This window comes from Chrysemys picta, chromosome 20 (genome assembly GCF_011386835.1).
Source record: "Chrysemys picta bellii isolate R12L10 chromosome 20, ASM1138683v2, whole genome shotgun sequence".
Classification (NCBI taxonomy): domain Eukaryota; kingdom Metazoa; phylum Chordata; order Testudines; family Emydidae; genus Chrysemys; species Chrysemys picta.
This window is the reverse complement of record NC_088810.1, coordinates 19,501,070-19,525,229: the sequence shown is the minus strand read 5'-3', so window position 1 is coordinate 19,525,229 and position 24,160 is coordinate 19,501,070. Positions and strand designations below refer to the sequence as shown.

The 24,160-nt window shown below is 51.1% G+C and overlaps 1 protein-coding gene across 4 annotated transcripts; it reads right to left on the bottom strand.

Annotated features, from left to right (window-relative positions):
- Nucleotides 1-695: 695 nt before the first annotated feature.
- On the bottom strand, nucleotides 696-23,800 carry HJV (hemojuvelin BMP co-receptor). Of its 4 annotated transcripts, none has more exons than XM_065574084.1 (4): nucleotides 22,691-23,800; nucleotides 6,315-6,474; nucleotides 4,213-4,715; nucleotides 696-3,009 (listed from the first exon to the last, which is right to left on the bottom strand). In XM_065574084.1, the coding sequence occupies exons 2-4, from the start codon at nucleotides 6,406-6,408 to the stop codon at nucleotides 2,389-2,391; spliced, it is 1,218 nt and encodes a 405-aa protein (XP_065430156.1). In that variant the 5' UTR covers nucleotides 6,409-6,474; nucleotides 22,691-23,800; the 3' UTR covers nucleotides 696-2,388. The 4 variants fall into 4 exon arrangements, with proteins under 4 accessions (XP_065430156.1, XP_005293696.3, XP_065430155.1 ...); XM_005293639.4 differs by lacking the exon at nucleotides 22,691-23,800 and adding an exon at nucleotides 14,642-14,864; XM_065574083.1 differs by lacking the exon at nucleotides 22,691-23,800 and adding an exon at nucleotides 10,260-10,398.
- Between the last annotated feature and the right edge of the window lie 360 nt (nucleotides 23,801-24,160).

The following is a 24,160-nucleotide window of genomic DNA, read 5'->3' as shown; positions in this document are numbered from 1 at the left end:
TGGGTAATTATATTCTGCATCCCTAAAACTGCCCCTGGCACTTGGATACTGTGTTGTTCTTTGTTTCCTGGCAGTTGGGCAGCATTGTTGTGTGCTGTCAAACAGCTGCTGCATTCCATTCCAGAGGTGGATGCATTTTAATAATGGGTGAAGTAAATTCCGTATCTATAGGGACCTAATTGGGCTGGGTCACAGTAGCCCAGTGAAAGGTGTTCCAGAATCTAAATTTTCATTTTAAATAAATAAAATAAGTTTCTGGCCCTTATCTTTGCAAAGAGAACCTTGAACATGTCAACCATTGCAGGAATGCCTGCCTGCATCTGCAGAGAGCCTGAAACAACCGCTCCGAGGCATGAAGGGCCTCATCCATTTCTGAGGCATGTTAACACTGGTGCCGCATTCTGATGTTGAGTGTTTTACGGGGAGCAAGGAAGATGAGCAATGATCATATTATGAAGATCCACACAATCTATTGCAAGTGGTGTCCCCATTTTGGTATCACAAGTGGGCGGAGCTTGGTTGTAGGTGGAGTGTGAGAGTATCCACTGCTATTCCCTCCCACCCCCAATGCCCTGTGTGTATATTTAGATCATGAAGTGCTTTGGAATGAAAGGAGCAATGGGGTGGAATACAAGATATAATTATCTTCACCTGTTGCACGCCAACCAGGGAAATAAGAGACAGATGACAGGAAATGAGGACTTCAAAAATAGACACCTTTAATGTCAAACGTTCATGGATCAATGATGCCAATGTACAAGAAACAGAGAAACGCTTATAGTAGACACCACATGGGGGACAGTGTGTGAGGGAGAAGTACTTTAGAAGCTCCCTACACTATACCTTTTACTGTGACTTTGATCAGAACCAGGAAAAAGCAGGACTAGACAAATAAACCAAAGATGGCTTGAAACACGAGCCATAAAAATGAACCTTCTTTTTATGGTTTGATAAGCCTTCCCTCACACTATTTTAAAAATTCTTTCATGAAACAATGTTTGCAAATCCTACCAGACTTCCCCCAATGACTGTTCTCTTCTACAAATGCCATCTTTGTAGGATCAAAACTCGGTCATTCCTCTCACAGTTCAGCAGGACAAGAATTGCAAAGTTGTTTAGCAGATGAATCCTCTTTTTTTTATTTTTATTTTTAAAAAAGTCTTTGTATATGGAAAATATTTGTTAACAAATAGAACTCTATACACTTCTCTTAAAACCTCAAATATATTAAACATTTAACTTCAGTCTCACGGCAACATTTATGTACATTCCTTAATATTTTACTTAGTCACTGATGCAATCTGATAGCTTTGGCCTTTGCTGCTTCTGGGGTTTATCACATTACTAATCTTACTCTTGAAATCAAGCCAGTGGTTTTGGTTGGGTTTTTGTGGGGCTGTGGGAGACAGAATAACAGATTAAAGCTTGGGCTAAAAAAGGGGGAAATTAGATGGATTTTTCTCTATACTGTATTGTTGAAACTCAACACTGGTCCAAAGTCTGGGACTTGCTATATTCAGTCCTAGATTAGTGCCAAAAAGAGAAATTGCAACGCTTAGATGACAATTTTAAAGTGAAACTTCAGAGATTTGACATTTTGCAGACAGATGGGCTACAAGTTAGCATTATACCAATAGTCTAAACAATGAGAATACAGGAGAAAAATATTTGTTCCTAGCCCAAGTGGTTCAAGGAATCTCAAACCTTGAACAAGACATTCTGGTTACCATCTTGCTGCTTTCTACTTCATTCCAATGTGGTTTCCACAGCAGCTCTCACAAGAATGTCTGAAGCTACAAATCAACAAGTTTTGCCATCCAAAAGCTTTGACCCCAACCTGGGGATTCCATCATTTCTAACTCTAGAAGGTTCCTGAACAAGAGTCTGCTACAACTATGTTGGAACTGAAGTGCATGTTGGGTAGAGAAAAAGCAAGATGGGGTCCTGCAAATTCCCTTTCTTGTGTGCCTCCAAGCTGGGCAGAAGCGTGGCAGAAGCTCAGAGGATTCACACTCCGGGTTTCAGAAAAAAAGAGAGACAATAGAAGTTAAGTCCCTGCATGGCTTTTTCCCATGTGGCAGCAGATTCCCCACTTTTTTTTTTTTAATAAATCAGAACCCACGATGGGAAAATTCCACTAACATTCAGGAGCAGAACAAAACCCAACTAATCCAGTCCACAGCGTGTTTGAGAATGGGAAGCATGAGCTGCTATTTCCAGGTCTTTTCTCAAAGACCAGGGCCTTTCACCAGTTTGGTTCCACCCCCATGATAGCAGATTCTAGATAGAGCACCGCTTCCTTTCAGCTGATGTCCACCTCACTCCCGTCTGTATGTCACAGAGCAGCTACAGCTTCTTGTAGCCCTGGTACCTGATGGGCAAGGAGTGTTAAAAGCACAACTGAATAGCCAAGAGGTTAGAGGTGAGGATGACAAGGAGGAAGGGTAAGGAGATGAGACGGCAGCCCGCCCCAGTCTGGAAGATGTGCAGTTTCTCAGCATCTGGGTGGAACATCTTTGCGTCCTCCAGAGCACCACGTGCGGCCAGGGTGAAATTGGCATCGCCCGAGGTTACCACATCAAAGACGCACGACTGGAAGTAGACGTCCTCCACCGGCAGCTTCTCCTTGCACAGCAGTCGCGCCGTCTCAGCGGCAATCCCAGTGTGGTGACATTCGCTACGGGAGATGCGCTGGCTGGGCGGGCAGCCGCCCACACAGAGTTGCAGGTCCTGCTCTTCGGTGAAGGCCTGCGCCACCTCCTTGGCTGCCCGGATGGAGAAGGATAGCTGCCGGCCCGCCTGGCGCACGGCGATGGTGGTGCCGATGTAGGCAGCCCGGATCTCCACGTGCTGCCCGGGCGCACGTTCCTGGATGGTCAGGCTGCTCCCCCCCGGCCTCTCGCCACCGTTCACTGAGCCATCCTCAAAGGCAGCCGGCAGGTTGTCTATTTCGGCCTGGTAGACCTTCTGGTCGATGCATTCCTTCATGTTCTTAAATATGATCGTGAGCTGCAGGGCAAAAAGAAAACAGCAAGGCTGGATCCACACCCCGGTCTAGTTCCGGTTAACTGTGGTGGGGAGAGGGGAAAGAGGAAGGGATTGTGACCCTCCTAGATATCTGTCAGGAGATCAAACAACCACCCTGCCCTTCCCATATTGATAGATGGGAGGCAGGTCAAGGTACAGAACTACTGGTCCAACATCCAGAGAACTGGACTGAGACTCAGGACTCCTGGGTTCTGTTCCTAGTTCTGCCACTCGCCTGCTGCCGGACCTTGGGCAAACTGCTTCCCCTTCCACCCAATGTCCATTTGTCTTGGCTGTTTAAATTGTGAGCTCTTTTGGGGACTGGGAAACTGTGTCTGTCTGTGCACCACCCAGCGCAGTAGGGCCCTGCCCTTGGCTGACGTTGTAATAAGAGATCAGGAAGTTACCATGCGGCCCATCATCTTTCTTAGGACTCATAGTACAGCAGTGGTTCTCAAACGTTTGTTCCAGCGACCCCTTTCACACAGCAAGCTCTGTGTGCGACCCCCCCCCAATTATAAATTAAAACCACTTTTTTATATATTTAACACCATTATAAATGCTGGAGGTGAAGCAGGGTTTAGGGTGGAGGTTGACAGCTCGCAACCCCCCCCCCCCATGTAATAACCTCGTGATCCCCTGAGGGGTCCCGACCCCCAGTTTGAGAACCCCTGCTGTACATCCAAATACAGGGTTTCCACTATACCAGGCTGGACCCACACCTGGAGCACCTCACAGGGCAGAGTGAGCCCCTCCCACTGTTCACCTGGCGACCGCTGAAAGGGTGGTCTCTTGACCCCAAGTGTCACTCCCATTCCTAATTGCATAAGCCCCACCCTTAGGGCTGCCTACCATGCCCTATGTGGCACGTGAAAAGTCCCATTAGGAAAGTACTTAATGTATTTTTCTTAATGTCTCTGAACACAATTTAAGCAGCTGGACGTTAAGGAGCGGGGCCAGCCCCATGTGAGCAGCTAGGTGCAGATGGACAACCAGCAAGTGGTCCATGAACCGCCGTTTGAGATCTGCTCATCTAATCTAGCCCGTCCCCTTCCCATGCCCAGCAGCAACGGGAGAGCAGTTCTGTCATTGCATGAATGGTTCTTACATTTGATTCTGAGCCTCCATCCCTCTCGCACCGTGAATGCAACGGCAGCCGCCCAAAGCCCCAGGCTGTGACGTTACCTTGCCGGTGGCTGTCGCGTTGGAACTCTTTGCCACTGGGTAGCTAGTTGCCTGCACAAACAAGTAGTTATTGTCCAGGAGAGGCCAGGAGCCCTCCACGCGGCAGGTGTGGAACTCATCATGGAAGGTGCGGATGTGGGGGTCCCCGAAGGCCGCGCAGTGCTGGTAGGTGGGGGGCTGGCCATGCTTGTAAAGGAAGCTCTTCTCGTAGTTGCAGATGTCCAGGGACTCAAAGCCCTGGTGGTTAGGGGCCGGCGGGCGGGGCCGGGGCGGCGAGGTGGGGCCTTCCTTGGAGCAGTTGTGTTGGATCATGAGGTCCTCGATGCCGTGGACGGCAGAGTGGTAGACCAGGTCGCCCCGGCAGGTCCGGGCCGTCTTGCGGGTGCAGTGGGAGTAGGAGCGCAGGGCGTTGCAGTAAGCCACGTCCTTGTTGGAGCCGCGCAGGTTGAGGGTGGCGGCCACGTAGTCGGCGTTGCAGCGCAGGATCTTACATTGGCAGCAAGCTGTGGGGGGCGGGGGGGAGGGCGAGACAGAGCGTACGGCATCACGTCTGATGTCAGTGTTACACCGTTCCGCCAGCTCTGCTGAAAGGGGCTAATCGCTACCATCCAGGAGGCCTTGGATGCCAGGACAGTCGCAGACCTCATTAAAGTCAATGGCTGTGCCAAGCACTCTCTTTGTGCCTCACTGGAGGGAGCAATTAAACCCGTTTGTAATGAGTGACCAACAATGGAGGGACACCCCCACCCAAGGTACATGGCGGGTCAGAGCTAAGGGCTTGTCTCCACTTACAGCATCGTTGTCGCACTTAGTGAAGATACTACCTACACCAATAGGAGAGCTTCATAGTTACACTGACATAAGTTTGTAGTGTAGACCAAGCCTGAACCCTATGGGTCGAGGGGTTTCCCTGACTGCAAACACAGTGATTAGGATGTTAGGCTGCCACCTGTGCATGTTAGCGGCTGAAAGCCAGGAGACGCAGTTGTGGTGTGAGCCTGAGGCTGTGTCTACACTAGAAACGCCACAGCGGCTGCAGTAAATCCACCTCTCCAAGAGGCGTTGGCTAGCTCGACGGAAGAATTTCTTGTGAGCTTCTTGGGCACAGGGCTCGCTGGAGGGGCAGACACGGGGATTTCTGAGCAAGAAAACTGCCTGCTGCTTCTTTCTCCTGCGCTCAAGGAACGAGGGCTCTGTATTTTTTTTTTTATTTTGGTAAATAAACAAGATCACACCAAGAATCTCTCCAACTCCTATCACAGATTTCTCGGCCTAATGGAAACAACCCTGACAGGGCCCAAATCTTGGCTAACTGCTTGGGCTAAAGGGGGCAACAGAGTGTTCTAACGTTCTATCCTCCCAGACTGTATTACTACACTGCCTTAGAGATCAGTGAGTATGCGAGATCTCCCCAGATATGCAGGGCTGGGCTTGGTTGGGGTGGGAGACCGCGTAAGTAACCACTGGGGTGCTGCAGGAAACGGTGTTGGTAATTCAGTAGGGCCACTCTCCCCTGGCTCAGCACTGCCTCAGCCCAGTGCGAGAGATGGCACCGTATTCTCCGGCTGACCACCAGCACTGTGGTGTCCTCTTGGATCTGGAGTTTCCCCAAAAGCTAACGCTCGCACAAGTGAACGGAAAATGGGGCGCAGCGGTGCACTGGGCATTGCAAAATAAGCCAGATCTCAAGCATGTCCTGAGAGCAGGAAGGGAGCCGCTGGGTAAGGGACTGCAGGAGGGGGAAAGATGTCGATGCTACAGATTCCCAGAGGGCTGGAAGCAATCCCACACTAGTGAGGGGAAGGAGAAAGCCTAAGGGCAAAACCCTGGTCCTACTGAATTTGGGGGCAAAGCTCCCAAGATGACCCAGCAGGACCTTTTCATCGCTGATAACCTTCCGGGCCGTTGCTGTTTTTAATGATGCAATGAGCCATCACACGCCTGCCACCACTTCGTCTTCGCGATGGGAACTGCCACCACACTAGCAGATGCCCACCCCTCTATTTCAGCAACCCCCCTGCCTTTGGCAGGTGCATGCTGCTCACATTCCCACTGCTGGCATGCAGCCGACCCCTGGCATCTCTGCATGTTCGGCACCTTACCATGCCCGCAGAAGAGGAGGAGGAAGAGTGCTCGGAGGATGAAGCAGGTGCTTTCCAGTTGCTGTGGGCTCGTGCTGCAGGCTGACTTCCCCATTCCAATCCATCCAGAGCCTCTGGGGATGAGGCACCCCCCGTTTTGTCTTTTCTTTCACCAACTCCCCTGGAAGCAAAGCAGAGACAGGGATCTGGGTTAAATAAACTAACATGAGTTGCTGGACAGGATGGCTCGGTGCCCTTTGCTTCACGCTTGAAATAGCCAGAATCCCGAGAGCTGCAGGTTCAAAATCCAGCAGGCTCAACTACCCTCTTCATCTTTCCCACGGAGAGAGAGACATCTACAAGCTACTTTGTGTGAAGACAGCTTAATAACAAGGTCCTGTCTGCTGAGTGTGAACATTAGTGATGCTCTGGCATGTGAGATGGGATTATCCTTGGTTCAAACTGCCTTCTCCTCCCCATCCCAGTGTTCTGTGCGCTAATGTTCTCTGATGTCCCACCCCAGAAGTGGCTGCATTTATATAGTTCGAAGTGCATTGGGATCCTTCGGCAGAAACTCGCCACTATCCAAATGCGTGATACAGTTGTCAAGTTGTATTGAAATTCGGATGTTTTCAAACAGAAATATGGTATCAAAGAGAATTACAGATATGGCGCGTGTGGCAAGAGAGGGCAGAAATGGGCTGGCTGCTATCTAGCATGCATTGAAGGGGCTGGGGCTGAGAGGGGGAATTCATTCTCCATAGTCCATTCAGTCCTTGATCTCTATGCCTAAATTAACCTCAACAGGCACCAAAACTGGGATCCTGACTTTTGTGGCGGGGACAGTGGGCTGCTGGAAAGTGGACTGAGACCCACCAAACTCATTTTGTGTAGGCCACCAAACCAGACAGCAGACAAGACTGGATCATTAGTGACTGGGGCTAGACTTAGTCACTCGGCTCCCAGTCGAAAGGGTAACTGCTCCATTATCAAGCCCCACTGGACACCGAGCCCGACCGTTTACTGCACCTCTTTCTCACATCCAGAGGATCTGGATCTGCAGACAGCTGTTTGCAGCAGACCCCTACGCGAGGTTAGGTACAGCCTGTGCCATTTGTGCTGGTGCACAGAGGAATGCGTTACTAACAGCTGTCAGCTGTGACTCCAGCTGGTGAAAAGCTCATTGTGAAAACAGAAGGAATGAAGCACAGAATCGTAGATTTTTTTTTTTTTTTAAAGGCCAGAAGAGTCCACTGTGATCAGCTAGTCTGAGCTCCTGCATCACCCAGGCCCGAGAACCTCACCCGGTAACTTCTGCATCAAGCCCATCGCTTTTGGTTGAGCTATAATGCATCTTTTAGAAAGAAAGGCATCCAGTCGTGATTTAAAGATCTCAAGCGATGGAGTATCCACCACGTCCCTGGGTACCATTATTCCAACGGCTAAATTACCTGCAGGGATCTATTATGTAAGTTTCACTCCGTTGACCTCTACACTAAATGGACTCCACGTACACATAAATAAGCGAGGTAGTATCCAGAACCAGGCGGACTTTCCAGATTCACAGCCTCTCGGTCACACGCACACATGGAAAATTAAGGGGAGAATTTCTCTAGAACCAAAGGGATTTTTTCCCCCCTCTCATTTTCCATTCAAATGGAAGCCCCGCAGGTTTGCACTGGTCTTACTTCGGAAAGAAGCTGGGTTTTAGGGGCTACTGGGGGTAGGAACCTGAAATGGATTATGCTGGCTGCCAATACAAATATCTAGATACAGCAGATAGCGTTTATAGTCTTGCATTTATGTCTTTGAGTCTGACTTCACCGGGATCGATCGATCGATCTCTCTCTCTCTCTCTCTCTCTCTCTCTCTCTGATGTGGAGGAACGCACCATGAACACCCTGCTAACAGTCTAACCGTGTGTCTCATGCATTGGGCTGGGATACGGAACGCTCTAAATTCCATGGGGGTGGAGGGGATGCACATGGTCCTTTAGCTAACAGCTAGACTCCAAGCTAGCAATTTCTCCACCCTGCTGCTAGATTTAAGGAACAGACTGCAGGGTGCCGATCACTGGTGATGATATCCATGCATCTGTGGGCCCGTCGGGAACTGGGATGTGCAAGTGTACTTGGGGTAGTGACAGGCACAGATACTGCATGTGTAAATAAAGGTTCTTTTATTTCACTTGAGAGGTTCACACATTTAATTTTGACTGGCCCTGCTGCCTGTGAGAGTTTGAACTCCGCTCCCTTCTGGGAGCAGCTCACACTGGCAGTATTTGCAAGTTCCTGAAAATGAAATAAAAGTTTCTGGGAAGGGAAGAGGATTCTGGAGACAATAGGGTCACAACTGCTCAATGGCAGGCCATTATTTGTGCTGGATGGACCATAGCCGTGGCTAGAACATTTCCCACCCCCAGCTGGCCGTCCCAGGCATTTGCTGCCAGGAAAAATAAAGTTAGATTAATGGCTGAGGGGGAAATGGGGGGGGTGGGAGATTGGTTTGAATCTGGCCCAAGGAAAAAATAAAACAGCAACTCCTTAGCATTCATTAACAACATACGCTCTGTCCTTCTGGCCAACACCTGTCCTAGAGCAAGAACTATCTAATGCAATTGCAATGGAGGAGGGAGCACGTGTATACCCAGGATTAGATTTCTATAGGCTTATGCATACTGGTTCTGAAATCCTATTCTCGATAGGTTTTTATACCACGCTCATTGCCGTAGTATCTGCGCACCTTCCAGTAGGGCAGGAAGCAACGTGACTACACGTCATTCCCGTGGGGTTTGTTCTCTTGCCCTCCCCGCAGAGGGAGAAGCATGTGCAGATACCCATCACTGTGTGTTTGGATTAGAGGCGGCCAGGTCCAAGAAATACGCCTTAAATGTGGAGCAGGAGAGGGGTGAGGTTTGTGATAGTCCTGGGTTGCTGAGGGAATTCATAGCACAATCTCAGACCATCCCCGGAGAAAGTTCTGTCTCCAGTCCTGGACACCTGTAGACTGATTCTAATGTCTATTTCTGGTCATTATGGGGTGCATGCACCTCCCTGTGAAGTCCTCATCACTCTGAGAATAGACAGTGGTTTACATCCATCAATCCCACAACCGTTTTAGGTAGAGGCAGGTAGCGTTTTCCCCTATTTTACAAATGTGGGAGGGGGGAGAGACACAGGCACAGAGAGGTGCATCAAGCCAACTGCAGAGTCAGGAATACAGAACCCAGCTCTCCTGAGTCCTGGCGTGGTACGCTAGCCGCACCCTCTCCTTTACTGGTCACGGAGAGCCGCAGGCCACAGGCAGCACACAAGCACTGCAGAAGATTTTCCCCAGACACCGGCTGGTGGAATCTATCTACACTGCCACCACCACGCTGCTCCGCCAATGGGACTGGACCCTGAGCGGGAAGGCAGAGGGTGAGATGGGAGGCGGTCTTTAGGGAGTACAGTACAGGGGGGCCAGTACCTTTCCCAGCTCTAAGGAAAGCCGTCTAGAAGAGTCTGGTGGAATGATCACGCCTCTGATCAGGTGTGAAAACTGAAGGGAAAAGATCCCTGCTCCCTACGCCTGACCTGGTGGTCTCTGAGCAATCACGGGGTTGATCGGCTACCGGGGGTTAAGATCTGCTTCACTGCCCCAGTTTTCCAACTGGGGCTCATCTATCGCCCCTACAAAAGCAGGTAGAAGTCTCTTTTAGGCACGCTTGTGCGCGCACACACACACTCACTCACTCTGCAACAGGATCCCTTCCTGCCAGGATGAGAGACAGAGCAGCAATCTCCCAAGAGCAGACGGACCCTCTCGGTTCAGCAGCATTGGTCTAGCATCCGGACTCCTAATGGCTTGGTTCAGTCAGTGGGCTCTTACGTGGTGGTCCTCTTGTCTCACAGCCCTAGGAACTGGCCCTGCCATCCCCCTGCCCTGTCCCCTTAGAGAGACTAACGCGGTCGCCTCCCTTTGTACCTCTGACACTCGGGACGAGTGCTGGGTCCGAAGGAATACGAGCAGATGGTTCATTCTCCTCTGCCTCCTTCGCTCAACTTGTCCAGCCGTTTGCATTCGCTTTCTCCAGCTCTGCCTGTTGCAATTGCGCTTGAACTTTGGGGTGTTTGACTAAGCCGATAAACAACCCGGGAGCATCTGCCAGCTCCCTCTGGGTTCGCTGCAGGAGCTAATGATCAACCCAGCGCTCCCCACCAAAAAGTAGCCAACAGCCACATGATCAGCCCACGTGATGGGGCCCAGGTCTTGCCATCACCCCTCCCCCAAGAACCTCCCAGCAAGGAAAGCTTCTGATTCATAGAGCTGAAGGCTGGAAGATCAGCTAGTGTGACATCCAGTTACCCCACTGTGGAGCCCAACAGGTTGCATTAGGCTAAAGCATCTCGACATGGAGACTTTCAGAGATGGAGATCTGATCTCAAGACACGTGAAGTGAGACCATCTTGGCAGGACCTGGGGGCCCGTGAGAATCCAACAGAATGCACATGGAGTGGGTGGAGTCTAGTGGTCAGAGCAAGGGTGGGGGGACTAGGAGCCAGGACTCTTGGGTTCTCTTCTCAGATCAGGAAAAGAATTGGGTCTAGTGGCTAGAGGACAGCGAGTGAGAGTTTTATTCCCATGTCTACTGCTAATTTGCTGTGTGGCTTCAGGCTAATCACTTCCACTTCCCCAGCTACAAGAAGGGGATAAGAGACCTCACAGGGCATGTGAGGGTTAGCGTGTCTAGAAGAAAAGTGCTAGAAGAAGGGCAAAGATCTGTCCCCTCCAAACATCCTTCTCATCATATCAAGTAGCCAGGCTCGGAGGCCTGTGATCTCATGAAGAATGGAACTCAAGTAAGAGCACGGTAATAAAACGCCAATGATTTGTATTCTGGTAACACCAAGACACCCCAACCTTGACTGAGGCTCTGTGATGCTGGCTGTGGTGCAAACACACAGTAAGAACCAGGCCCTGCCATCAAGAGCTGACCATGATCTTCTTCATGGCCTCCATGTTTCCTGGGTAAAGTGTTCCACTAATAACCGAGCCTGCACTTTTTGGGGTGGTATGTTACCACCCCACCTCCTCCAGGTGTAATGCCCATAAACTGAACGGGACAGAGAACGTTGCTGAATGCACCTGCTGCGTCTGCTCAAGGCGTTACTGGAATTTCGCTTTCAACAGCTGAGAGCAAGTTCTGATCTGACTCCAACCACTAAAACACCATTGACTTCCACAGCATGATACTGGATTTACGCTGAGATCAGAATCCGGCCCCTGTCTCCAATGAGATTTGCAGAATCTATAAGCACATGAGAACTGGAGGGCATTTCATGTGCATGAGGAGAAAGCTGCTCAAATTTGGGATGACCTGGAGGGAGTGTGGTCTAGTGGTTAGAGCAGGGGCAGGTGGGGGGGGGCAGGGAGAGCAAAGACTCTGGTTTCTACTCCTTCCTCTGCCACAATGGTCAAACTGTGAGTTAAAGGCTTAATATCCAGGGGAACAGTCCAAGGCCATGAATAGGAATGGTCCTCCAGCCTTCTCATCCAAGTGTGAAAGCCAGCCTCCTCTTTGTCTAGGATTAAACCTCTGCATCTAGCCAGCCTTCCAAGTAATCCCCCAGGCCTCAGTTTTCCTTTCTGTAACCTGGGCATAAAGATACTGATCCAACTTTCTGGGGGGGGGCGGGTTTGGGGAAACTTAACTCTGAGTTTATATGGTGCTTTGAGATCTCTTTCTGAATAGTTCTCCAGGAGTGCCAAAGGGTTTACAGTGTGATGCTGCTAGCTCCATTGTTCACGCCACCTCCCTATAATAGGCAACATCCAAGGTGCCCAGAGCAGAATGGCTGTAGCAAGGCAATGCCTGCATGCTGCGCTCGCCTCACGAAGCTGCCCAGCACATGAACCATCAGAGGGAAGCCAGTGGCCGCCTTGTCCCCACTGGGACCATTTGCAGAGAAAACAGCTGGTTAATGTGTAGCTGGAGAGCTCCAGGCTGGTCCAGCTGTAAAAGGCCTGGAAGGCCTGGTGGAGGAGGAGATGGGGAGCGGAAGCTGACATCTGTCTCTCCCACCCCACCCAGCATTGGCAGAGGTTCAAGTAGTGTTAGGGATGAGGACCTGGGGATTACAGTGGACAAGAAGCTAGATATGAGTCAGCAGTGTGCCCTTGTTGCCAAGAAGGCCAACGGCATATTCAGCTGCATTAGTAGGAGCACTGCCAGCAGATCGAGGGAAATGATTATTCCCCTCTATTTGGCACTGGTGAGGCCACACCTGGAGTACTGTGTCCAGTTTTGGTCCCCCCACTACAGAAGGGATGTGGACAAATTGGAGAGAGTGCAGCAGAGGGCAACAAAAATGATTAGGGGGTTGGGGGAACTGGGGTTATTTAGTTTGCAGAAGAGAAGAGTGAGGGGAGATTTGATAGCAGCCTTCAAGTACCTGACTGGGGGGGTTCTAAAGAGGATGGAGCTCACCTGTTCTCAGTGGTGGCAGATGACAGAACAAGGAGCAATGATCTCAAGTTGCAGTGTGGGAGGTCTAGGTTGGATATTAGGAAACACTATTTCACTAGGAGAATAGTGAAGCACTGGAATGGGTTACCTAGGGAGGTGGTGGAATCTCTATGCTTAGAGGTTTTTTGACAAAGCCCTGGCTGGGTTGATTTAGTTGGTGTTGGTCCTGCTTTGAGCAGGGGATTGGACTAGATGACCTCCTGAGGTCCCTTCTAACCCTAATCTTCTATGAGGGGCAGCCAGCTAGCTAGACATGTCCATCCACATCCCACCCATGGAAATCTCAACCATCTTTACCTACCTGCCCATTGGGTGGAAGGTTTCCATGGCTTCACAGGTGAAGTGAAGAATCCGAGGTGAACCAGTGCTCCGATTCCACTGCTATGGGGCCATACGCAGGGCCGTCTTACTGGCTTCAGAGACTCCCATCCCGTGCCCAATGTAAATGGGGGGCCCCCACTCCATTGCAGTAGGAAATAAAGAGTCACTCTTTCCTTTCAAATTTTATTGAGAAGCAAAACACGACAGGGGGTAACAGAAAGTTTTACGTGTATTCTGTTGATTTAAAAACGTCGCTTTCTTTAGCTCTGCTGTGGAACCGGATAAACTTTTATACACATCCCGCTGGGGCCCTAGGCATGTGCCCAGTTTGCCTTTACCTCAAGATGTCATTGGTACCGAGATTGTCCACTTGGGCCAGGTCTTCCGCAGACTTTCCCAGTTCCAGGGCTCTGATACACACCCCACACGCTCCCCCAAGGCCCCAGGAGATCAGCAGCTGTCACCAGATTTCATTCTCTTGACTCTTCTTTATAAGTCGCGGGAGAGATCGGCTTCACTTTCTCATCACACCCATGTCCCCGCCCTGCTAAAGCCAGGCAGCCTTGGCTGGTGCAGGGCTCTGGCTGAGAGCACTGGAGCCGGGAACCAGACACGCACAGAAGGCTGGCCCTGTGGCTGCCTTCCCCACACAAAGTGCCCCTGGCCAAAGGCTCTGCTGGTTTACATGCCCATCTGCTTCCTCTTTCAGCAAGTGACAGAACTCTAACCACCCCCACAGCCCGCGTGCCCACGCTTCCCCTTGCACCCCACCCCCGCGGCATGTTCCCTCCCCTCCCACCTGAGCACAGACCCCCCCCCACGAATCCACTGCTCCCCCATTTGTCACCACTGCAGCTCCGTACCACTTGCCCCTTCCTTTTCCGCCATATCACAGATGCTCCCTAACTCCACCCCATCCCCATTCCCCTACGCATGCCCCTTCCTCCACCACCCTCGCCCAGACCCTTCCTCCCCTCAGCCAGCCTTGCCCGCCCCACACAGCAGAGCCCTTCCCTGCCTCCCTGCTGACATCCCCGGGCTTGCTTTGAGAATGGAAGGGGAAGCCGCAGCGCTGAGCTCTCCAGGAGCATCTGAGCTCTCAGCTTGCTAGTGAACCGCCCCCGTCCCCAGCTCATCCTAGGAAGCCCTGGGTATAATTCTGCCCCCCACCCCCACCCCCCAAGCAACCCGCTCCCAGCCAGTGCCAGTACCAGGCGTGGACAGAGCACGTTCTCTAGGAGACCAACAGGAGAGAGGAGATTTCCTATCAGGGTGACTTGATGGCCGTTCCCTCTCTCCCTCCCTTTGGAGAAAGCCCAAGCGTGCACTGGACCAGCTGCCCCACACTTCAGCTCTGACACAGAATCCTTTGGGCAAACCCCATGACCTCTGTGGCCGCCCCCCCTGCCCTGATGAGATTTACCTAGCTCACAGGGCATAGGGTTTAATTAGCGAGGGTTAATAGCAAAACAGTCCTCCATGCAGGTCTGCTTTTCGAAGACCAGCCCGGTGTTCTTACCAGCCAAATCTTTACGCCAGGCGGCCTGTGCCATCCACCTGGAGAGAGTCCTGGCTCTGCAACGCTCATTCCCAGTCCCCGATGCGTGCTCCCCCGAGGGTCCGGTCCAGGAGACAGGCTCCGTCTCTGGCAGCGAAAGGGGCCATGCTGATTCCAAGCACTCCACCGTGGGGCCAGGATTCTTGATGTCTCTCCATCCCCCTCGTTGCCATTTTCACGCAGCAGCTTCCCCCTCACCGCTCCCGTTTGCAAGACACGCCGAGCAGGGGACAGGCGTCGAAATAGATCGGACTAAATTTAGACCAACTGCGACCCAGCCAAGAAAAACAAAGCACATGGTGCGGAGAGAGGAGCCCCAGAAATAGTTGCTGGCTCCCGGCGGGAGACAGGCAGTGCGCTACTAGGCAAGTGAGCTACCAAGCCTTTCAGGGATCCACCACTCTGCTCGCTAGGGAGACAGTCAGCTGGTCTAGCAGGCCACGTGTGCAAATGTCCCCGGGAGCACATGGACTTTCCGTGGCGAGGGTTAAAATTTGACATTCCCCTCCACCTCCTACCCTGGGCAATGCCATGAATCTGCCACACCCATCCTGCCCCCCAACTGGAGAGAGACAAGAGCTGGGATGTACTTATATGATCACAGAAATGTAGGGCTGGAAGGACCACCAAGAAATCAAGTCCAGCTCCCTGCGCTTAGGCAGGACCAAGCGACCCTAGATCAGGGGTAGGCAACCTATGGCACGCACGCGAGCTGATTCTCTGTGGCACTCACACTGCCCGGGTCCTGGCCACCGGTCCGGGGGGGGCTCTGCATTTTAATTTAACTTTAAATGAAGCTTCTTAAACATTTTAAAAACCGTATTTACTTTACCTACAACAACAGTTTAGTTGTATATTATAGACTCAGAGAAAGAGACCTTCTAAAAACATTAAAATGTATGACTGGCACTCGAAACCTTAAATGAGAGTGAATAAATGAAGACTCGGCACACCACTTCTGAAAGGTTGCCGATCCCTGATTTAGATAATCCCTGCGTTTGTCCAACCTGTTCTGAACAACCTCTAGTAATGGGGATTCAACAGCCTCCCCACCTTGGTCTAGCAGAGCTCCGATTTGTTGGCCTTTGGAGTGCAACACAATGCAATAATATAATAATAATAATAATAGCTCTTCTAAATGACTCTTCATTCATATATCTCAAAGCTCTTTACAAAGGAGGGTCAATAGCATTAGCCCCATTTTACTGGTGGGGAAACTGAGGCACGGGTAGGCAAAGTGACTTGCCAAAGGTCACCCAGCAGGGAAGTGGAAGAGAACCCAAGGCTGCTGAATCCTAGATCAGTGGTGTATCTACTAAGCCCCAAGGGGTGTATATGGAGGGATTGACTAGCATATGGGTGGGTTGGTGAAAGGCACTTACTTAGAACTGGTTGGAAATCTATCATTCATTTTTTGACCACAAAAAAATGTTGTTTTCATAGAAATCAAACCTTTAGAAAAATGTGGTGACTTCAACCAAATTCCGTTTAGAAAAAAAAAAAATGAAACAAGGTGTTTTGATAATGTCAAAATTTCCGGCTTGGACGTTTTCGGAAGGGAACATTTTGATTTGACATTTCAGAATGGAATGATTAGGTTTTCATATATACGTGGGGGAAATTTTTTTTTTAAAAAGGTCAACATCGAAACGGAACATTTATATCGCCCTGAAATGACACTTTTTCAGATTTTTGTTTTTGCAGGAAATTAAAAAACAAACAATATTTTCAGAATGGAAGAAATTTCCAAATAGCAGAATTTTGCTTAAAATCCAGGTCCTGCCCAGCGCTAACCAGTGAGAGGCACTGTTATCTAGGGCAATGGCTCTCAACCTTTCCAGACTCCTGTCCCCCTTTCAGGAGTCTGATTTATCTTGCGTACCCCCAAGTTCCACCTCACTTAAAAACGACTTGCTGACAAAATCCAACCTAAAAATACACAAGCGTCACAGTGCACTAGTACTGCAAAATTGCTGACGTTCTCATTTTTACCACATAATTATAAAATAAATTGATTGGAATATAAATATTGTCCTTACCTTTTAGTGTGTAGTATACAGAGCAGTATAAACAAGTCATTGTCCGGATGAAATTTTAGTTTGTACTGACTTTGCTGGTGCTTTTTATGTAGCCTGTTGTAAAGCTAGGCAAATATCTAGAGGACACCTGGAAGATCTCTGTGTACCCCCTGGGGTATGCGGACCCCTGGTTGAGAACCACGGATCTAGTGGATTGAATACTCAGGAAGAACTTGGGTCTACTTCTAGCTCTGCCGTTGACTTGCTCTATGACAATGGACAAGGCCCTTCCCTTCTGTTCCCCCTCCCACCCTGGGCCCAACTTGGTTATTTAAACTGCAAGTTCTTCCGAGCAGGGGCAGTCTCCTTTGGCACGCTGGGTGCTGCACAAACATGATGGGATCCTGATCTCAACGGGCAAGAAGATAAAGAAGGTGAAGATGCGGAAGCTGGGAAGACCCCTAGACACACCAAATAAGTGGTGAATGAACCTTATCTGGGGCAGGCTGGGAAGTTTTACAGATGCTGATTCATGTGAAGTTTTGTATGTAGGTTTAGACGTTTTGTACATTGCCTATGCCTGTGCTAGCCCCTTAATGAACCAAAACAAGACTGGTGATTAGTGGGCATGACAGTATCATTAATAAGAGGGTTTCTCACCATTATTTTCCCTTAAGGGACAAGAGCTAGAGATTCCATTAAATTCACCAGGGAATTTGCTACGGCCAATCTATGTACACGGAAGGTGGCCAGTCGCTCCGGTGATGGGCAGCCGTATAAAACGCTAAGATAGCTAGCTTGCCTGGGATAAACACCGCATCCCAGGGCTGTAGAAAGAAGAGGGGGAAACCTGTGATTCATTTCTCCATTCAATCAAAGAGACGGTCTCATAAGCAAAGAGATGCAATGCTGTTGGCCAGACACAAACTCCAAATAGGTGGTACTTTGCTAGAAAACTTTGTTTTCTCCCCTTGTGCCTGTTCTACGTCCACGCAGACAGAGTGCCTCCTGATTTGCAAGAGCACAAGCAGAGAATCAGGCCTGTCTCGTAGGGCAATGCAGTGTCCCAAATGTGTAACTTGAAATGGGCGTGAAAAGACCTAGTAGAACTTTCATCTTCTTTCATGTAAGGTGCTGAGGTGCCTTGCAGACGAACACGGCTACCCCCTGATACTAGGTACCTTGCTGTTTGCTCCAATATAGTGCTTTCTAATGGCACAGAGATTTGCTCCTATGAGCAAATGAGCCATTTCAGGCACAGAGAAAGGGGATGAATTCCGTCCATTGCAAGGAAACCACCCCAGCTCTCCCTACAAGGCCGCATGACTTTGACAGGGTCCACTACAACACATCACTGATTCAGATCATTAGCCCAACAGCTCCAGTCTCCTGCCTTGGCCAGTGCCCAAAGAGGAAGGAGAGGCAAAAAAAAGCACCTTACACCGTTGAGATCTCTGATCTTAGGTTGTAACTCCAGCCAAGCCAACAATTGGAGAAAAGATGGTTTTTAAAAACACCAACCAACCAACAAAACCCTCACCAAATCTCCCACATTTGCAGCATTAAACATGGTTAGAACACAGCATTACTAACGTTCATGATATCTGGTGGGGGAGGGAGGTTGCTTAAAGTCCCAGCTCCTGCAGTCAAGTCGTTATGGGGGAATCTCATTTTAAAAAAATGAAAGCTAAGTTTCTAGTCCTTATGCTTGCACAGACAAGTTGAAAAAGTGATCACTTAAAAGCTCCAAAACCAAATAAACGTCCTCCACGTTTCTTACTTAAAACAAAACAAACAAACATGACTTTTCAGGGCCTGATGCATGAGGTTTGAATGCTTGGGGTCAGCAACACCAGGGAATGAGCCATTAGACCCTATATTCTGCCCCATGGTTGCAGGCAGCATGAATTTACAGTGTTAAACCCAGCACGTCTGCAGTGCAGACAGATTTAAGGTCCCAGCAGTAGATCAGAGCAAGACAGATTGGTACCTGCTGCATTTGTGCAAAGGGTCTGTCTTTGCAAAGATCATGCACCAAAGGTGCCACAAGTACTCCTGTTCTTTTTGCAAACTACAGATGGCTCCCAGTTGCTAAGCCCCTTTTCAAGCTGATTCAGAGCAGAATTGCTTTTTTGACTGCTAAATGCAAAGCAATTTATACTGTGGCACAAATTCCCTTCAATGCATTTTCGTTTGAACCCTAACCAAATACCTGAAGCTGGCAGGGCTGGACTTCAAGGAGGAAGCAAAGCACGTGAAAAGAGAGAAAGAGATCCCACACTTTTAATTCCTCCCAATAGGAGCTACACTTTAAATCACTTAGTACCATAATTCACCCAAAAGGGACTCAGCTTACTATGGTGCCGGGCAGGGTTGGAGAATCTAAATAATGTATACAGAACAGAATAGCTTACCGTAAACTCTGTAGTAGTGCCGCTCTGTGGCGGCCCAGTTTCTCTTTTCAATGCTCAGAAAAATGACTTTGGCTCCCTGCTCAGCAGCTCTGATCCCTTTTCTAACGGCAGCTGTCCCAAGCCTGTTAGCCTGGCAGGGCCAGTGCAACTGTTAGTGGAATGAGCGTAAGTCTATTCTCCCTTGCTCGCCAACAGACCCATCTGCTAAGATCCGGTGCCAGAACCTTTATTGCTAGTGATGGTTCTAAGAAGTTAAGGACCCAGCTTGGGGTGTCGGATCCCAGTGGAGTTGGCATTGTCAGCTGTTAGAAAAGGAAGGGAAAAGCCTTTTGATGCCTAGGCGGCCCCTGGCTTTTTCTCAAGCTCTAGCGAGGGCGGCATCCGCAAAGCGTGGCTGTGTCACAAGGTTTCTGAATACCCAGACGTTTGACAACACTCCCCCTGCTTAGCCTCGGTATTTGCATTGCAGTAGCCTGCAGAGGCCCCAGCGGGGGTCGGGGCCCCGATGTGCTGGGCGCTGTGCAGACCCAGCCCCTCGATCTGAAATGCTGACAGTCCAACTGGACACGACAGCTGAAGGACCGATATCTCCATTCGACCGATGGGGAAACTGAGGCACGGGGGTGAGGGAGAGTGATTTGTCAAATAGCACAGAGGGAGGCAGGGATAGAACCTAGACCGGAGCCCCGCTGCGGCACCGACTCTCAGAACTCTGTCCCCATTGCCCCTGTCCCTTCAAGCGACCTGTCTAGCGCTGCAAGACCCTTTTCTCTGCACTTCGTGTTATCTGGAGTATCCTCCCCTCTACCCGCCCCTCTCATTGGCTCTCCAGCTACACACATCTCTCAGCTTCCTTGCTTGTGTGCCTTTTAGTTTCTTCTTTCCTCTACGCTATTTCTTATGCGACTGTCTCAGTTCACCCCCAGCAACATCGAGGGCAGGGTAAAAGCTTGCATTGCATCTCCGGGTTGCAGTTTTTTCCCCTCCAAACCCCACCTAGCCATGACTTGGGCTGCCCAGTATTTGCTCCATCTGTTGATTTCAGCTTCCCTGCCATGAGCTCCAAGCCATGCCCATGCCGGGATGCCCTGGGTGGGAATCAGTTACACGGTGGGTGGGAGGGGATGCAGGCGGAAATTCTCCAGGGAACAGCACACGGAGTCTTTCGCAGGCCTTGATCAGTGGAAGGTGTTCGGTGCGGGAAGACCATCTCTTTAACCCTTTAACTGCTGCTCAAGGTACCTAGGATGCTCGGGCAATAAATACATCTGCTGTGCTTCCCGATGCACCAGGCGCAGACAGGTCAGCCTACACTGGCTCCCCTACCCAACCTCCCAGAAACCCCATCGATTTCAATGGCATAATGGCAGCAAAGCAGGTGACCCTTCCGGGAGAAGAGAGGAGACCAGCAGGGAAAAGGTGAAACCAGAGAAGGGTGTTTTGAAAAAGTCTGGCCTAGAGCCTGGGTTCGAAGAGGTCCACAGCATTGCAACCTAGACTGGGCCAGCGGAGGGAGGACAGAGATCATCCAGGTAGCTGACATCCACACAACGGTCCAGTTCTCCACAGCCATGTCTCTTGTGCAACCTTTACCCCAGTCCCTGCTGCCTTCTGACGCGACAGTGTTCCGCCCCCACTCTCCACGGGTGGGAATGGGAGGAGGAGGTTGCCTTCATTTTCTCATGCAACCCTGCCCCTCCCAGCGTGGACCCAAAGCAAGCTCCCCCGTCCAGGAGAAAGTGGGGCTACTTTTTCTACTACACTAGGTGTGGCTTGGGGTATTGCTCTTCCACCAGCAGCTGTGCCCAGGCACAGAATATGCAACAGGACTTGGCATGACGCTGGAACGAACGGGCAGCTCACGGTTTCCTTCCCGACTCAGCCGGGGTGATTTCCTGTGGCTTGTCTGTGTAGGTCCAGTATCAAAGCAGTACCACCCCCTCTAGCGTGGATGTAGTTACATCATATAAAGGTGCTTATAGCTAGTCCCATATGGGAAGGGGAATAAGCTATTCCGGTAAAAGGCACCTTTATCCCCAGATAACCGCATCCACCCTAGGGGTGGCCAGCGTGCTGGAACCATTTTTATACTGAGAGCCAGTGAACCAAACTGTAAATCCCATATAGGATGGAAACCACTTCAAGCCAAGGGGTGAGGCGGCAGCACCCCGGTTCCAGCGCCTGTGAGGGGTGGTATATTGGGAAATAATCACACGCCGAACTGACACATATTTCATAGAGTTAAGGCCAGAAGGGACCTTTGGAGCATCTGGCCTGACCTCCTGTGTATCACCGGCTACTCGGTTTCATCCGGATACCCCTACGTGGAGCGGGTGACTTTTGTTAGACGAAAGCACCTCAGCGCCTGGGATTCTAGCCCGAAGTGTGCCACGGGCAGAGCACAGACCGAGATGCCACCAACGCCCCAGGCCCCTGCAAGGGGCAAGGAATCGAGGAGGCGAGAGAATCCCTGGAGGTGACTCACCCCCCATGTTGCAGAGGAAAGTGGAAGCCCAACCCCCCCCAAGTCCTCCTGGCCAATTTGCTGGGGAGGAAGATGCCATGACGTGTGTTCAGCCCGGAAGGCCGGGAATGGCTTCTGAGCTGGCAGTAAGCACTTGTGCAGTTGCTGGAGCCCTGGGACAGAGCAAGTAGGGGGCCCCAGTGCTGGGAGCGTGGGCTCACCCTACTCTTTCCATCTGTGACCCCACCCCTTGCACCACGGCCCCGCCCCCGTTCTGCCCACAGCCCCGCCCCTTCCCCCCTATGGCCTCACTCCTTTCCGGTCCCCCCCCTCCCCGTGGCCCCAAGATCGGAGCAGCTCTATTTCCCTGCCATGGCCCCGGCGGGGGGAGATTGGCTGGGGCCCCTGGACACGGGCCCCCTTGGCCCAGGCGGTAATACACTGGATGCGACAAGCCCAGAGGTGGGGGGCTATGAACTGCCAAGCCTTGGCAAGCCCCAACACAGATTAACACTGCCGTTCAGACGCATTCAGAGGCTGATCTGAATGATGCAGCGCTCACGCAGCTGGGCTTCAGATCACAGTGAGAATCCAGGGTGAGTCCCGCTTCCAGTAACTGGCTCGCAAGTCCCAGGAGGAAGGTGTTGCTGCCTCGCATCTGGTGCTGGACAGCGAGTGGGAAGGGCAGCAGCCGCCAGGAAAATGATGGGGAAGGGAGAAATGGAGGAAAAGGAGATCCAGTGACCCCCCCCCCCCACTGCAAGGTTCGGTCTGGGTTCCAAGCAAAGAGCAGGGCTACAACGAAAGGGGGCACCACGGACTGAGGTGCATCTGCCGCGTTGGAGGAGGAAGCCAGGTGGTGAGTTGCACTGCCCTAACTTTGCAGGAGACCATGACTATAACAGCAGGGCTGTGTCGGGGGGGAGGACCCCCCCCAGAACTGGCACAGCAGCAAACCAGGGCCGGGGTGCATTGGCAGAGCAGCGGAGACCGCAGGAAAGTTTGCCTGGAGCTTGTTTGAACTGTAAGCGTTAGCCCTTGACATTTACAAGCCCCGAATTCACCCACAAAACGGAAAGATCCAATCTTACAAGAAATCATCGCTCTGACTTACCTTGGCAAACTTCACACCCACGCGCTACGGCGTCCTTCGGCCAATCCTCCGGCACGCTTCGTGTACCAGCTTCCCGGATATTCCCGAGATTTCATCCGCCAGCCAGAAACGGGCAGCGGGGGGAGGAATCAAGTGCCTTAACCCCCAGGACTGGATACGGTGGGAGAAGAAAACAGCTGAACTCTCCCACAACCCAAGCCCTCCCTGAAAGCCAGAGGAGAAGGTTCTAAGCTGACACTTTAAAAATAGCCGCTAGTATTTTTGATCCTGAAAGCGGGATTCTGATGGGAGGAGGGGGGCAGTGAGGGGAATCCACTGGCAGAGGATTTTCTAGTCGGACTCACTTCCTTATCAGAGTCCTAGCCAAAGCAATCTCCGGTGATATCCAGGAGATCCGGACCAAGACTCCTAAGAGACGCTGCAAACTCCTGCCCAGGTTGGAATCCCACTCACTCAGTTCTCAGTGTGACATGCTCTGGGGCTGAATGTATGCCGCTCTGAAGAATTGTTTTTAAATATTCCCTCCTCCCCCGGCTTCGGAACATCATCCGGGTCTGGAGCCGCTTGCTGATCCCAGGTTGCTGCGAAGAATTCAGGCGGAATCCCCTTGTAAATAGCTCCAGTTACTTGTTTCCGCCCAGGAATGGGAAGAACCAAGACGCGTTTCAAAAGGAGAGGTCTCAATCTCCCTGCTTTACCCCAGGGTTGGCCCGAAACAAATCAATGAAGCTGAAGCCCACCCTCGGCCCATCTGCCAGGCTGAATCCTCAGGTCCTGGTGCTTCCCGCAGGTCACAACCTTTCCTACCCCGTATACGAGCTCCGATCCGTTTTCTTCCATGCTTCTCCAAAGCCCTAGGAAAGCTGGTGTCATTCCCACCCCATGTCTGGGGAGAGAAGTTCTTGAGAACATCCGAAGGACAAAACTCTCCCTGTTTTGCCTTATGTCCCTCCAGGCACGGGGAGAGGCTGAATGGAAAGGAGAAAGGTCCGGGGGCGTATGGATGAGAGGCCCAAACTCCCCCTGTTCTTTTCCTGTGAGCCTCTCCAGAATGTGGGCAGCAGATCTGAGAAGAACTGGAGTCCTCTTGATTGCATCGCTGGGGAAAGCAAAGCAGGAAGCCCCGGTCAGATGTTCATTCATCTGTCCCGCTCCCCTCCCCACCTCTTAGCAGAGGGTGGGTGCAGATTTTCACAGAAGAGCTTCAGGCCGCCGCACAGATAAATCAACAGACAGAAGCACCTGCTCCTGGACTAGCAACTGGGTATGGGAGGCGCTCGGCCCAGCCCTGGGCTGCACCATGTGTTTAAAACGTGAACTGGGGCCGGGGAGGGGGGAACCAGAGAGGGGAGGGTGCAGGGAAAGGCGGGGGGAGGTTGTCTAAAAAAAGATGGAAACAGATGTAGCTGGAGCCAAGCTGCCGCTGATCTCTCCTGGGGAGCTGACAATCGGTGATGCTCAGCGGGTGGA